Here is a 16815-nt window from a genome sequence, read left to right as displayed (position 1 = left end):
AATCTACATATTTAATGCAATGTCTATCAAAATAACACCGGCATTCTTCACAGAGCTAGAACAAATAATCTTAAAATTTGTATGGAACCAGAAAAGACCCTTAACAGCCAAAGCAATCTTGAAAAAGAAAACCAAAGCAGGAGGCATCAAAATCCCGGACCTCAAGCTATACTACAAAGTTGTAACATCAAGACAGTATGGTACTGGCACAAGAACAGACATTCAGATCAATGGAACAGAATAGAGAACCCAGAAATGGACCCACAAATGTATGGCCAACTGATCTTTAAAAAGCAGAAAAGAATATCCAATGGCATAAAGACAGTCTCTTCAGCAAGTGGTGCTGGGAAAACTGGACAGCGACATGCAGAGGAATGAGCCTAGACCACTTTCTTACACGACACACAAAAATAAACTCAAAATGGATGAAAGACCTAAATGTAAGACAGGAAGCGATTAAAATCCTTGAGGAGAAAGAAGGCAAAAACCTCTTTGATCTTGGCCACAGCAACTTCTTACTCAACACATCTCTGGAGGCAAAGGAAACAAAAGCAAAAATGAACTACTGGGACCTCATTAAAATAAAAAGCTTCTGCACAGTGAAGGAAACAATCAGCAAAACTAAAAGGCAACCGACAGAATGGGAGAAGATATTTGCAATGGACATATCAGATAAAGTGTTAGTATCCAAAATCTATAAAGATTACCAAAATCTATAAATATTATCAAACTCAACACCCAAAAAACAAATAATCCAGTGAAGAAATGGGCAAAAGACATGAATAGACACTTCTCTAAAGCAGACATCCAGATGGCCAACTGACACATGAAAAAATGCTCAACATCACCCATCATCAGGCAAATACAAATCAAAACCACAATGAGATACTACCTTACACCTGTCAGAATGGCTAACATTAACAACTCAGGCAACAACAGATGTTGGCAAGGATACGGCGAAAGAGGATCTCTTTTGCATTGTTGGTGGGAATGCAAGCTGGGTGCAGCCACTCTGGAAAACTAAAAATAGAACTACCCTACAACCCAGCAATTGCACTACTAGGTATTTATCTAAGGGATACAGGTGTGCTGTTTTGAAGGGACACCTGCACCCCAACGTTAATAGTAGCACTACCAACAACAGCCAAAGTATGGAAAGATCCCAAATGTCCATCGATGGATGAATGGATAAAGAAAATGTGGTACACACACACACACACACACACACACACACACAATGGAGTATTACTTGGCAATCAAAAAGAATGAAATCTTGCCATTTGCAACTACATGGATGGAATTGGAGGGTATTATGCTAAGTGAAATTAGTCAGTCAGAGAAAGACAAATATCATATGACTTCACTCATATGAGGACTTTAAGAGACTAAGCAGATGAACATAAGGGAAGATAAAAATAATATGAAAACAGGGAGGGGGATAAAACCTAAGAGACTCTTAAATATGGAGAACAAACAGAGGGTTACTGGAGGGGGTGTGGGAGGGGTGATGGGCTAAATGGGTAAGGGGCATTAAGGAATCTATTCCTGAAATCATTGTTGCACTATATGCTAATTTGGATGTAAATTAAAAAATAATAAAATTAATTTTAAAAAGTTATGCAAAGAAAAAGCAAGCTAATTTCCTCATTATCAGTGTTGTCTCTGGTGATCCACTAAAAGCATATCCAACGTTCAGTTTCCAAAATTAATAGCAGTTGTCAAGTTTAAAGTATAGTTCTTCATATTTCTGAACATTGTCATAAGTCATTGGAGATAGATTTATGAAATGACAGACTTTCCCAGAACAAAACACAATGTGTCAAAAAGCTATTCTTTAGTTCCAGTCCAATGGGAATTAAAAAAATCATTTTAAACAAGAATAAAAACAGAAATAACTTCAAAATGCCTTGCAGGTGACAAGTACATCCCAATACTCTCTGTGCATCACATTTTCTATTAATGTACATCTTTTCTATTTATGAGTTTTAAACATATTGGAAATTATTAACATATTGTTTTATGTTCTGGGAACTTGTGAAGTAATATAAATCAAGTGGTCATGGTTTATCAGCATAAGGTTTCTACATATAAAGATCTATAATTTAAATGTTATTTTTCCTGTTAACCAGAAAAGTTATCTTATTGTTTCCCATTCACTTCTTAATGTTTTATATCGTACCATAGATATGTAAAGTTATCATTAATAAGAATTCATACAACGCTAAAAAATGAGGCTTAAAACTGTAACATATTCTTCAATTTCCTACATCTCCAAGTGTAAAAAAGCATGATCAATTTAATAATTATATTGAAAGAAAACAATATTGTATTTTATGACTGCAAGACAAAATTATGTTTCAAAAACACAAAAGTATAAAATAATATATGTCTCAGAAACTAGGAATGTTGATCAATATTGGCATACAAAGTGTTTCCACATATATAATCCGACCTGAACTCATTTCATTCCTACAACAGCTTTGAAAAGTCAATATTACTATCTCCATTTTCTAGGTGAAGTCACTGAGGATCAGGGATATCAAACAACTAACAAAAGAAGCACTGCTCAGAAATAGCAGACCAGAAACTCAGATTGGGAAACCAATGTTCTATTTGCTGTATTGTTATGTATGTTAGAATATACTACATAACAATAAGGTTTGTGAATGTTTCAACTAATGGAAAAAAAAACGTTATGAGTTTGGACCAATATATATCAAATGTCAATGTCAAGTCAGTGTATTAAGAAAGATTTTGAAGTTAGATGGACCATTTACAGAGCTGTGTCAAATTGACAATTTATTAAAGTATCTCTTGATATATTAAAAAAGAAACATACTAAATTCATTCACCCATCCATCCATCCATCCATCCATTTATGCATCAATCTGTTCATTTCCTTATAACACAATTACCAAGATTTCTTTTATTTAAACACATGTATTGGTTGGTTAAGCTAAACTTTAAAAGAGATGCAGAAAGATTATTAGATCAATGAATTTGAAAAGATTTTTTTTCCAAATGTTTACAAATAATTACCACTTAAATTACTGCAAATGCAAACAGTTAACTTCACTTTTGCAAAGCTGAAAGAAGGATGAGATATATTAAAACCACCAACTTTCCATGCCAAAGAACACAATTCATCCTTCCCTTTCCCTCTTAGTGTAAGCATCTCCTTAGAATAACTTGAAGCATTCTACCACATTTTGCTTAAATAGGCATACAGATAATAAGTATACAGCAGTTAAAAATGTCCATAATAAACAAGGACTCGAAGCTGTTTATAAAAAAAAAAGTGCATCCAGTAGTCAAACTTCTTAATTGAGTTCAGAATCATTTATCTTAATGAATATCAAGTATAACTAATACATGATTATTTTACATATACAAGAAAAAAGAATTATTGTATTTTTCTCTTTAGGAAAAGTTAGCAGTTTATAGTATTAAACATTCATATATTATTTTTCAGGAAAATCATTACCTATTCATTGTTAATACCAAAAGTCACTATAAAATGTTTATCAAACTGATGAAAAGATCAGGAGCAATTTTTTACAGAAGATAGTGCCTCAAGTAATATTTAAACATGGATGATAAATATATTTCATTCTCTTAAATCCTAGTATGCGTGAGTTATGAAGCATTGTACAAAGCCATGCTAAATGGATAGAAGGATGGCTACTTACCAACAGGGCGAGCTGTAGACATTACAATGGTGTGGTGAGAACATAAAGAAGAAATTAAAAAAAAAAAAAGAAAGAAAAGAAAATTATCAGAATGCATGATGTGTAATGTTACATTTAAGTATGGACAGTAGAGTGATTTCTAGTCTTATAATTCAAGTATGAACAGGATGTCTGAGTTTGACTAAAACTGAAAGTTATACATATAATTTTAAGAAAATAATTATTTTGCATTCCAGAATTAGCTCTATGTGATGTGAGAGATAATTTCATATAAAGTTTGATTGTCATCACTTACTATAGTTATTATTTCAAAGAACTTTTTAAACAGCCTGTATTACCCCCAAAGTTAAGAACCTGATGAATATAACCATTCAAGTCACAGACTAGCAAATGTCATGTCAATAAAAGAAGGCCTCACTGTCTGATTTAAATAGGAATTGGATTTTAAGCATGGTTAGTCAGAACCATTACAAGGACTACAGAAAAGCCCCTGATGCTGCTTTTCAGCCAGTAATAAGTTAAGATCACATCACTTTTCATCCGTGGACAGGGTGGATGAAAATATAACAAATAGGTTGGAACATCCTTAGAGATTTCAACTGAGTAGCTCCCTAACTACTGTTAAACGTTTTTCTTCTTCTTCTTCTTCTTTTTTTTTTTTTTTTTGGCAGAGGGCAGGAAACAATGACTGACAAGTTGATTCTTGTTCACTCTGAGAATGGCTTTCAAACTGCTGCTTCAACAAATTATTATTATTTTTTTATTATACCATAACTTTCAATCACTAACATCATTAGTAATAGGCTGGCCCTGTTATTAATGCACAGCAATTGTAAGAGACACACATGGGCTTAATAATACTTTCGTTACAAAGAATAATGCCAAATCAATTTAGATAGCAAACCACTTTATATAAAAGCAATGGAAAAATCTAAAAATATATGGTGCCATTATTCCAATGAAGAAGAAATATATTTAGTAGCATTTGAACTTTTATGAACTCTTACATTCAAAATATAAACTTTAGTGACAAACAAGTGTCTCACCCACATCCTAGTGGATAGCTCTAGTGCATATATAATGTGACTCTAGAATTTAGCATAGTTTTGTCTTGATGATGTCTCATTGGACATGATGAGACGGATATAGTCATTGAAACCATATTTATAGGCATTCATTCGCTCAACCAATACGCCATGATTCTAGCTTTGTGCATTTTCTGAAACAATATGGTGCTGCCTATTTAGGAGATGCATGCCTTATATTATTATTTATTATTAAAAGTGGGATTAACGGGTCGCCTGGGTGGCGCAGTCGGTTAAGCGTCCGACTTCAGCCAGGTCACGATCTCGCAGTCCGTGAGTTCGAGCCCCGCGTCAGGCTCTGGGCTGATGGCTCAGAGCCTGGAGCCTGTTTCCGATTCTGTGTCTCCCTCTCTCCCTGCCCCTCCCCCGTTCATGCTCTGTCTCTCTCTGTCCCAAAAATAAATAAACGTTGAAAAAAAAAGGGGGGGGGATTAAGATAATTCAAAGAAGAGCAAAGCAATTATAGCAGCAGGATGAAAATTCTAGCTCAGTGAAGCTCTAATGTGTCCTACAGTCTATGATGTGTTCCCATAGCAAGAGGAAGAAAAGAAGAACGTTGCCCAATGCACAATTTCTTTCCAATCTTGGGGGGAGGTGCACAAAAAAAAATAACAACCAAGAACAAGATATCAGACGAAATCATAAAGTTGTGCCTCATTCGAAATATATATCTCTTAATTTATCAACATCCAGTAGGAAAAGAACTTTGTCTTTTCGTTTTTAATTTGCATTTTCAGGTGTCACCTGAGGCTAAATCTCAAACACAATGTTTCATTTAGAAACGAAAAGGCATTTTGAGTCTATGATAATAAAGAGAGAAAAAGAAGAAACCATGGTGAAAAATCAGGTTTAAAAAAATAAAATATATTTCTCTTTCACCTAGTCTAGGGTAATTCAAAAAGGAAAAAGTTTTATTGCCCTAGAAGCAAGATAGTTTTTCCAATGAAGTCTTGAATTATGCAAAGCCAATTTCAGCAATTGAAATGGGGAAAAATGTTTACAAACATGCAGTTTGTGTTAACACATTCTGGAGCCATTTAAAAAAGCTCTCTTAGATCATGAATTATTTGATTAGAATATAAATGCTAGGAGGCTGGTTGTTGTTTAGCATTACTTCTTTCTAATTTTATGTTCCTCAAGTCAGCAAAGGGAGCCACTTGCTGTTAAATTTAATTTTATAGTCTATTTTCACCTTATTTTGAAGTGGAAAACAACTGAGTAAATCTGTGTTCCAGATTTTGACTACAAAAGTCCTTTTCCTTTTCCCCAATTGAATATCATGATAAAATTTTAGCAGAAACATCCCAATTAAACTTCTTGTTTTTGTTACATAGCAACGTTTTATCTTGAAAAAAACCCCAGCAGGTGGATGTTTTCAAAATCAGCAAATTAAACTAAACTGTGTCCCTGCATTAAATGGATGAAAATGGATGTGGCCTCTTGGGTCGGTTGACCCTGTTCTAATAAAACAATCCAGGGAAGGGCTAACCATTTCATGTACGTGCATAGAAAAATGAGCACAGAAAAAAATTAAGTCATAGATAATATGCGTTTTCTCCTGTTAACCTCTTAGCATGAGAAGTTCCAACTGCTTTTCCTAATGGTAAAAAAATATTTTTAAACAATATTTTACTCCACATTCTATTGTCTTATGGAGATTTTTTTTTCTTTAACCCTGTTGCCGAGGTTCATTCAGTCTTAGATGAGTAATAAATACATACCACACAGATTAAACTCTCTAATCCATCTACAGGACACAGATTAGGGGAGAGACCATTTAAGGTTTGCTGATTTAAAAAAAATCCTATTAGAAACAAAAAAACTCTATTAGTTTTTTAAGTCAGCTCTAAACATCCATGCGAGAGAGGAGCATGCTTTGTTAAATGTTAAACCTGAAACTTTCAACAAATTACGAAAACAATTAGGTGGGAAATATTTTAAAGCAAACAGACCACTTCATGTCTCATTCAGCCAAGCATTCAAGTATAAAAAGAACTGCTGATTCTACAAACAAACAACTCCTCACATTTTCTCACCATTTATGTTTAGTCAGCAAATATATATTTTTTTTAATATGGAACATTTCTTGGGGGGTTGTTTATTTTTTTCCCCCACTCACTTTAGAAACAACAAATAAATAAGCTTTGGGGGAAACTTGGTCAAGTGATTATTTTCCCAAAGGACTAGCACACAAATCTATATTAATATCGAATCACCTACAGGGAATGTAGATTAGATCTAGTAAAGTGGCTTACAAAGACTATCAGATTTTGATAATATATAATCAGGGTATATATTTGATTGTTATATGATCATAGCTTTTTATGATCTGTTAACTAATGAGGAATGGAAATGTTTTTAAACAACTAGCTTGCCAATTTTGTCTAAATCTGTTCTGTACCTAAGTTCACGCTAGAATGTGTGGATGGGAGGAAAAAATGGATTCAGTGGAATAAAAATGGAGCAATTGGAAAGTATGGAAATCATCAATATTTTCCAAGTGATTCAAAGTGCATGTCTCCTAATAGTTACCTGAAGGAAGTTAAGTTTTGGGTTCTGTTTGTTTGCTTGTTTGTCTTGTAGTGGTTTGATGCTGAAATCATGGGTCAGCAAAAATCATTTTTGGTCCAGATGGAGGACCAACATGAGAATCCCTGACACATTTCTCACCAAGCCAAATTCCTCCAAACCTTTTCACCCATCTGTGAAAACTTCTGGGAGTACAGCTACACAAGGTAGGAGGTGTGACTAAACAGGATGAGATATAACTGAGTCTCTCAGTTATAGGGTGCGAGCATGCAGCTGACCTGATAAAGGATGAGAAGAGAAGCCATCAGTTGGGGTGGTGGGAGAAAGGTGGAAAGAGATCAGAGGACGTGCTTGCCTATCGCTGTTTGAAATCCCGTGACTGTAAATGATGTGGTGGGTGATGTCTCTTTGGCAAGAGTAAGTGTAGATGTCCACTTGGTACCACTTGGTAGCTGGGACTATATAATGTACTCATGTGAGTCAACAGGCACCACCAGGAAGACAGTTGATTCATTCTACCTCACTGTAGGGTTAAGTACTGCTTTCTTTCACTACTAACCAATTCCAGGGAGTCTATAAATGAATATTATTCCCATGAATGAAAAAGTGCATGACACTTTTCCCAGAAAGTGAAAGTTGTTACAGGAGCCACACTATTTCAGTTATTCAAGGCCAATGAACTTCACAAATCACTCTCTCAATCAGATTTTCTCAATGCGGTAGCTCATTTGTATCCATTTTCCACCCTGCAAGCAGTGTCAGTTTTATTGTTTTTAATTGCTTCTTGGATGCTGAAATAAAACGAATTTCAAAGTAGTACTCTACTAGTATAAACCCGACAAACTAGTAAACAGAAAACAGAGTACCTTTGAAACTGTAACACTTAAAAGCAGTAAATACTTCAAAGCGGTGGGACCACGAAGACTAGTATAAATCTTTTCTACTCTTAAGATTTACTTTTAAACCATATTAACTATTATTCATTAAATTAAAAAATCGCTTCAAATAATCATCCCTTTGAACCAAATTTGAAAGTAATTTTATTTCAATTAATAATAGAAAGGACACAAAATCTAAACATTTTAGTAAAAAACAATAGAAGAGTATCAGCTATTATTTTGACTGGGAGTTCACTTACCAATTTAACCAAATATTAGTCTGCTGATTCAATTGTATTTCCCATCTTATGTTTCTTACCTCGGACTGTGAGAGAAGCAGAGGCTTCCACTTTTCCAACCCGATTCTCAGCAATACACATATAGGTGCCTTCATCTGTACTCATGGCCTTTTTAATTCTCAGAGTATAATCATCTTTGATGTCATACCTGTGTAGAATACGAATTGGTCTTATTAAATAACATTTCAGCTATATTAAGATAACACTGTTTTCATCTTCATTTCTTCTCTTTTGTGACTATATTTCAACTAAAACAAAACACATGTACACATACACATGTAATATGCCGCCACAAAGTGTAATTGCTTAGATTTAAGGTTTTACTAATAAGATCATTAAGTTCATATGTGACTTCTTGCGGTTTGATTACTAATGATCGATACTTTATACACATATACATCTCTTACTGCATCAAAACTATAAAAGGCATTAAAAGCACTTTAAACTTTTCCGTGGTAGTTCTTAGATAATAAGGAAATAGTGTATATTTCAGTTTCTCAGTGAGTTGTATCATTTTGTAAATTATGCTGCATTTAAATATCAGATTTAATTTGGGGGCATCTTGAATATAAAGCTAAAATATATTAAAGGGCATTTTTTCTCTTATTGGCCAATTGACACAAACACCTGGTTGAAAGAATTAAGAAGGAGCCGGGGTTTTTTTTAATTAGTAATATTAACTCTTAAAATATCAACATGACCTGGAGTGGTTTTTGGAAATGCACATCCTCAGCTCTTTCACACCTATTTATTTGCTTACTTCTATTTTTTTTTAAGTTTATTTATTTATTTACTTTTTAAAAAAAATTTTAACGTTTATTTATTTTTGAGACAGAGAGAGACAGAGCATGAACAGGGGAGGGGCAGAGAGAGAGGGAGACACAGAATCTGAAACAGGCTCCAGGCTCCAAGCGGTCAGCACAGAGCCCGACGCGGGGCTCGAACTCACGGACCGTGAGATCATGACCTGAGCCGAAGTCGGACACTTAACCAACTGAGCCACCCAGGCGCCCCTATTTATTTATTTTGAGAGAGACAGACCGTGCAAGTAGGGGAGGGGCAGAGAGAGAAGGTGAGAGAGAGAATCCCAAGCAGGCTCCACACTGCCAATGCAGAGCCTGATGTGGGGCTCAAACCCACATCTTGGGGTTTGAGATCATGACCTGAGCAGAAACCAACAGTCAGATGCTTAACCGAATGAGCCACCCAGGTGCCCCTCATTTCTATTTTTTTAACAAGTAGACTAACACAGTAGCTCAGAAAAGAATTATAAAATTTTAATATGAATCTGTTGAAATGCTTTCATAAGAGTATGCTTATTAGATTCTAAGAGATTACGATTACATAAGCAGAAGAACAAAGCTATTATCATCCTTTTCATATCTGATCTTTCCTCTTGATTTTCACTGATGGCCTTTGTTATTTCACTCACACAATTTTGCAATAGCTTTTGACTGATCACATTGACTTTCTTCCTCACATATATCACGCAGATAAAGCTGTATTTTAAAAAAATATTACCTTAATTGGTTCTGTCTGCTCACAACTAGCTGTGATTTCCTATTGCTTTCGGGACAAAACAAACTTTTTAGGCTTGCATTAAAGATGAGTATAATCAGATTTCTTCTACTTCTGGCTTTAGCTAAAAGAATAATAGCTTATGTTCATTGCAATGTAAGACCTAATAATAGTTCTGTTTTATAGAGCTTTGCGTGACAAAAAACAATGTCTATGAACCAGTCTTGCCAACTAAATGTAGCTATCCATGATCCTCTATCCTCCAATAATGATGGTTACTTTATTGTCAGCATGTTTTCATTTAAACTTCTGCTGAGTTACAATGTCATAAGTTGTTAGGAAAGCTTTATCAAACTCTTGTTTGAAGCTTTCCATCTCTATACTAGAAAACTGTAATTACTCTCTCCTTGAAACCTACAGCTATACAGTCATTCTGCACTTGCTTACTTTTTGTATTTGTTTATTTTGATGAAGGCAGAGATCCTGTCTGCTTCACCCATTGCTATATCCTCAGCCCCTAACACAGAGCTTTTAACATCCAGTAGCATAACCGAGTAGTTTAGAGGACAGTCTCAGGAGCCAATGGCCAGAGTTCTAATCTAGGAGTCTACTTCCTCCTATGCTGGTAAAACTGGACAAGATACTTAAATTCCCTGGGCCTCATTTTCTTCATTAGCAAAATGGTGCTGACAGTAACAACTACCTCATGGAGTAGAAGTGAACTTTGAAGGAGACGTTACACATAAAATGCATAAAACTAGGATACAGAAAGCACAATACACATTATCTATTTTTATTACACCTAGTAGGAGTTCAGGAAATACTGGCTGATTACATGATGAATATCTCATTTCTTACTGATATAAGGGTCAACCAAATCTAAATGATTGCAAGGCTGCAAATTTGCCACATTTGTCCAGTAGGGTTTTCTTATGAGCTACATTTACAATTTAGGAGGACAAGTCCTGGGCTAAAATGCATACAAGAGTAACAGTGCATGTAAACTTTCTCTGCTTAACTTTGCCAATTAAAAACATGAAAAAAAATGTTTATGATGGCTTCAGAAAAGGTGCTGGTGATGTATTTAATGTCTAATAAAAATAATCCTTCCTACAGTTAGCCTATTTCTGCGTGACATGCTTAGCTCTCGGATACCAGGATTGAATAAAAATATAGTAGAACAGATCAACAAAACCAGGAGCTGGTTCTTTGAAAGAATTAACAACATTGATAACCCCCTACCCAGATTTATCAAAAAGAAAAAGGAAAGGACCCAAAGAAATAAAATCAAGAATGAAAGAGAAGAGATCACAACCAACACTGCAGAAATACAAACAATAATAAGAGAATATTATGAGCAATTATATGCCAATAAAATGGGCAATCTGGAAGAAATGGACAAATTCCTAGAAACATACACACTACCAAAACTGAAACAGGAAGAAACAGAAAATTTGAACAGACCTATAACCAGTAAAGAAATTGAATCAGTAATCAAAAATCTCCCAACAAACAAGAGTCCGAGGCCGGATGGCTTTCCAGGGGAATTCTACCAACATTTAAAGAAGACATAACACTTATTCTTTTGAAGCTGTTCCAAAAAATAGAAATGGAAGGAAAACTTCCAAACTCATTCTAGGAGGCCAGCATTACCTTGATTCCAAAACCAGACAGAGACCCCACTAAAAAGGAGAACTATAGACCAATTTCCCTGATGAACATGGATGCAAAAATCCTCAACAAGATACTAGACAACCAGATCCAACAATACATTAAAAGAATCATTTACCATGATCAGGTGGGATTTATTCCTGGGATACAGGACTGGTTAAATATTCACAAATCAATCAACATGATACATCACATTAATAAAAGAAAGGATAAGAACCATATGATCCCTCAACAGATGCAGGGAAATATTTAGCAGATATTTCTAATTCATCTCAAAACACTGAATTCTGGTTAGAGTTTTGTTACTGGCTCTTATTTAACTTAGTAAAGTCGCTTCAGAGCACTCTGAATTTTTATCAAAAGCTAAAAGAGAGGAAGATAAACTTGAGTGTCTATAAAGGCCTCTCTGGATCAAACACACATGAAAACCATATTCTAAAAAATTTTTTAATATTTATTCACTTTTGAGAGACAGAGCACGAGTGGGGGAGGGGCAGAGAGAGAGGGAGACACAGAATCCGAAGAAGGCTCCAGGCTCCGAGCTGTCGGCACAGAACCTGACACGGGGCTTGAATTCACAGACTATGAGATCATGACCTGAGCCAAAGTCAGACACTCAACCAACTGAGTCACCCAGGTGCCCCAGTATTCTAAGTTTTATAAAAGGATACTTATATTATCCATGATTTATGATTTGTCGTTGAGGAAAAAAAAATAATAAATTGTATGTTGCCTCACAGTTCAAACAAACAAACAAAACACAAAAATACACATCCATTAGTGCATAGCATACTCAGAATAATCCTCTGAACCAGAAATTGTCATTTTACAGATGAGGAAACTGACCCTTAGTCGAGTGAAATGATTTGCTCAACGTCGTTTTACTAATAAGAGAAAAATCAGAATTCAAACCTTGAACACTGCCTCTCAACCTGGTGCTTTTTCCACTCCTTATGTACCCCTTTCCTACAGTAAAATACTTTGTTGAATTTTTAACTTAAGACATATATGCCACAGTATCTGTATCACCTGGATAGAAATTTCACATTCAGCAAACATAGTTATACTTTATGGCAAATTTTACCTCACATTAGATAAATTCATTATATAGGGAACAACATGGGGGATAGAGTGACAGAGCTTTTTATATCTTGCTTTAGTAAGAAAAAGTATTTAGGAGAGCCTGGGTGGCTCAGTCAGTTAAGCGTCTGACTTTGGCTCAGGTCATCTCCCGGTTCATGAGTTCTTGGCCTACAGTGGGCTCTCTGCTGTCAGTGCAGAGCCTGCTTCAGATTTTCTGTCCCTCTCTCTCTGTCCCTTCCCTGCTCTTGGGCGCGTCCCCTATCTCTCAAAAATGAATTTTTTTAAAGTGTTTAATTATAACTTACAGATTACATAATACTTGAACCCCAAATCAGAAAACCCAACTCTGATTTGAAATCAGACTTGCTAAGATTTCTCACTTTTTTAAGGAGTGTTTAAGAAAGCCAAGAATAGTAGCGGGGATGCTGTATCAGTGTTTTAGTATTTTTAATTGTTTTTTGTTTGTTTGTTTGTTTACCAAGGGTTCCTTCATCAGGGATCCAAGTAATTGTGCATTCTACTCAATAATTGTAATTTGGTCTCCATAAGAAAAATGAAAAATGAAATACACCTTAGAGGAGTAAACTGAATTAATCTTAGCTACTAAGAAAAGAGACAACCTTTCAAAGATACCATGCTAGTATCAGAAAATAGTAAGTAAACTTTTTTTTTCCTAACTATAGACAGGGTTTTAGTAACAGGCTGTAAAAGGACAATGGTCTGGCGGTATGGAGATTCTTGTTAGAATATTTGCAGGATTCCAACTAGGTACAGAGAGTACATGTATCCAGGTCATAGGTCCATTTGCAGTGAGATAATTAAGCCTGGAGAAGAAAGAGGTTTTTGCATGATATTTTTTTTAAGATTATTTGTTTTTAGAGAGAAAGAATGGATGGGGGAAGGTCAGAGAGAGAGGGAGAGAGAGAGAGAATCCCAAGTAGGCTCCACACTGTCCACACGGAGCCCAAAGCAGGGCTAAAATGTACAAACCATAATATCAAGACCTGAGGCGCACTTGACCAAGTGAGCCACTCAGGTGCCCCAGGATAATTTTTAATTATAAAGTGCTTCCCTATATAAAGTGCTTCCTGGGTGGCTCAGTTGGTTAGGCGTCCAACTTTGGCTCAGGTTATATCTCACGGTTCACAAGTTTGAACCCCAAATAGGGCTCTATGCTGACAGCTCAGAGCCTGAAGCCTGCTTCCGATTCTGTGTCTCCCTCTCTCTCTGTCCCTCTTCTGCTTGCTCTCTCTCTCCCTCAAAAATAAATAAACATTAAAAAAAATTAAAGTGCTTATTCATTGGAATTAGTAGATGCTCATTAAACACTACCTCATTTCAATTTACCTTTGAAAATCATTGACATTTGAGAAAATTATAATAAAAATGTAATAATTTTAATTATTTTATTCAAGAAATCCTAACATTTAAGGAGACTTACATTTCTCCTACATGCCAGGTAGTACCTCTAAGACTTCTCCAGCTAACACATATGTTTCCTCAGTCCCAAAGTTTGATATGCACACATTTCTGAGGGACATGCTGTCTTATGCCAATTAGAAATAACTGCTAACTACACAAGTCTTTCTGGGTCCCATCACACAAAACCAGCAAACCAACCATAAAAACAACAACAAAACAGATTTGAATACTCTCTGATATCTTGGGGTGCTCAGAATCTTTAAATTCTCATTTTTCACTGGATCTTTGCCTTAGAGAAGATTGTGAATATTACTAGCATTATGGATTTATTTAAAAGTATTTTGAATATATATAAAATATCTGAATCTTTCCATCAAGAGAAAACTTTAAAAAGCTCCCCTTCTGCAACCATCCATCAACATTTGAATCCTGTGTGCCACAATCTACCAACCAGTCTTCCAACTTATTCCTATGATGAATGATCTCTTTCATTTTTGAACATCTCTATTAGATGATCTTCTATAAATGATAAAATAAAACACTTCTTCCAGAAGTTTCAAGTAATCCTATTACTTCCTGTGCCAATCAGAAAAGTGCACTCTCTCTCCTGCTTGAAGCCATATGAATTATTTCATTTTTAGGTCAAATATTTGTTAACAACGACTGTATAATGTGCAGCGGATATATAATCTACGGGTTTTAAGAAGAATGTAGAGCATCAATACAAATTCATCAGTTGATATACCTAAATATGATTATTTCATTCTACCTAAATATGGCTTCTCATTCAGTCACTCAGAATAAAACCAATTTCTATAATATTCAATGTTTTAAATAGTCGATTCCTTACCTATCTGTCAAGGCTAATGTTCACCCTCTTCTAACCACATGACCCTTCTTTTCCTTGTTTAAAATAACTACCTCATTGCTGTCACAACTTAATGGAATGTCCTTCCCCTATATCTTCCATTGCCAGTCCTTCTTGACTTTCAAGATTACTTAGATATTCCCTCAAAGATGTCTTTCCTGCTCAAATAATGTGAAGTAGCTTTCTACCCATCAGTAATTTTTTTAAATGTTTATTTATTTATTTTGAGAGAGAGAGCAAGAATGCAAGAAGGGGAGGGGCAGAGACATAGAGATAGAGATAGAGGGAGAGAGACAGAGAGAGAGAGAGAGACGGAATCCTAGGCAGGCTCCACACCATCAACCAAGAACCCGGTGCAGGGCTCATTATCACAAAACATGAGATCACAACTTGAGTTGAAATCAAGAGTTGGATGCTTAACCACCCGAGCCGCCCAGGTGCCCCCCCTCCACCAGTAACTTTAAAAGATTACTTTTCTTTCTTTTTATTTTTTTTATTTCTTTGGTTATTTTTATTATTTTTTAAAGCACATAACTCTTTCAAGTTTTTAGCTTGTTTGCTGCCTTTCAAGAGCATGTATGTTCCATGAAAACAAGAACTGAATCCCTCTTGCTCCAAACTATTCACCTCCTGTCCTATAAAATACCACCTGTGATCTTGGATGTGCTCAATGAAGGCTTATCGAATGAATGATGAACCACCCAACAAATGCTCAAAACTACTCTGTAGTTCTTTCTTAGCAGGGTTACTAGTAAAACACTTGCGTGTAAAACAGAAAGATGAACTAATTTGAAATATATCAAGAAATATAGTAATGTTGTTAGGTTTACACATCAGCAGTTAGCTCTGAAATGTAGGCTAAATTGATATCAACATAATGCTATAAATTTAAGAACTCAAGATATATAATATATAAATGCTACTTTACAAAGAGACAAACCTAAAATAAAGAAGATAGCAAATCTTGACCAGCAACTAGACATTTGGTTTACATGTTATCATCATAAATTTCCCTCTGTAAATTAAAAACATCAAAAAATAATCTCTCTTCCTACCACAGAATAAATAAAGTGACTCTAGAATATCTAATATAAATGTGAAGACTATGAGAAAACAGAGTTAAAGCTTTGTGTTTTGCTGAATGCTTTCAAATTTATTATCTCATTATTTTGGCAACTAGGGTGGTTTCTAATCACATGTCTTGTGAAAATAAAATAATGACAAAAAAATACATTTGCATAGTGTCCTCAAATATACTCTTTAATTTATCCTCATAAAAATTCTGGTAGGTAAGGAGGAAAAATATGAGTTCCCCCACAAAACTTAGAGATACACAAAACTTACAGATATAAAGTTCAACCTGACTGAAAGCAAACTATATAGCTTTTTAATAAATACACTTTTATAGGCGCATCTGAGTGGCTCAGTCAGTTTAGCATCTGAGTTTGGATCAGGTCACGATCTCGCGGTTCATGGGTTCGAGCCCTGCATCCGGCTCTGTGCTGGTAGCTCAGCGCCTGGAGACTGGTTCAGATTCTGTGTCTCCCTCTCTCTCTTCCCCTCCCCACTCGTTCTCTGCCTCTCAAAAATGAATAAACATTAAAAAAATAAATATGCTTTTATAAAATATAGTATAGCAGAATCTGGGATATAATGTTTAATTTTATTCCATATTTATCCCAAGAGGAATTGCAGACATGACAATCATAAAGGTGATGTACATGAATTTAAGCTCTTCACAAGTAAAAATGAAACTTAGAAGAATACTATTTC

At 35.2% G+C, this 16815-nt stretch overlaps 1 protein-coding gene across 17 annotated transcripts in view; it reads right to left on the bottom strand.

Moving 5' to 3' along the window:
• The window catches only part of ROBO2 (roundabout guidance receptor 2), a 601494-nt gene that overhangs the window by 126832 nt on the left and 457847 nt on the right, over positions 1-16815 (bottom strand). For 12 of the 17 annotated variants that reach the window (XM_053220676.1, XM_053220671.1, XM_027077544.2 and 9 more), the window contains exons 6-7: positions 8501-8628; positions 3690-3701 (exon numbers count right to left, since the gene is read on the bottom strand). In XM_053220676.1, coding sequence (XP_053076651.1) covers positions 3690-3701; positions 8501-8628 — 140 coding nt within the window. The remainder of the gene's footprint in view (positions 1-3689; positions 3702-8500; positions 8629-16815) is intronic. The other 5 variants (XM_053220672.1, XM_053220678.1, XM_053220684.1 and 2 more) reach the window with 1 other exon arrangement.

This window comes from Acinonyx jubatus, chromosome C2 (genome assembly GCF_027475565.1).
Source record: "Acinonyx jubatus isolate Ajub_Pintada_27869175 chromosome C2, VMU_Ajub_asm_v1.0, whole genome shotgun sequence".
Lineage (NCBI taxonomy): Eukaryota > Metazoa > Chordata > Mammalia > Carnivora > Felidae > Acinonyx > Acinonyx jubatus.
Note: the sequence above shows the minus strand (reverse complement) of the source record. Positions and strands in the feature narration are given on the sequence as shown.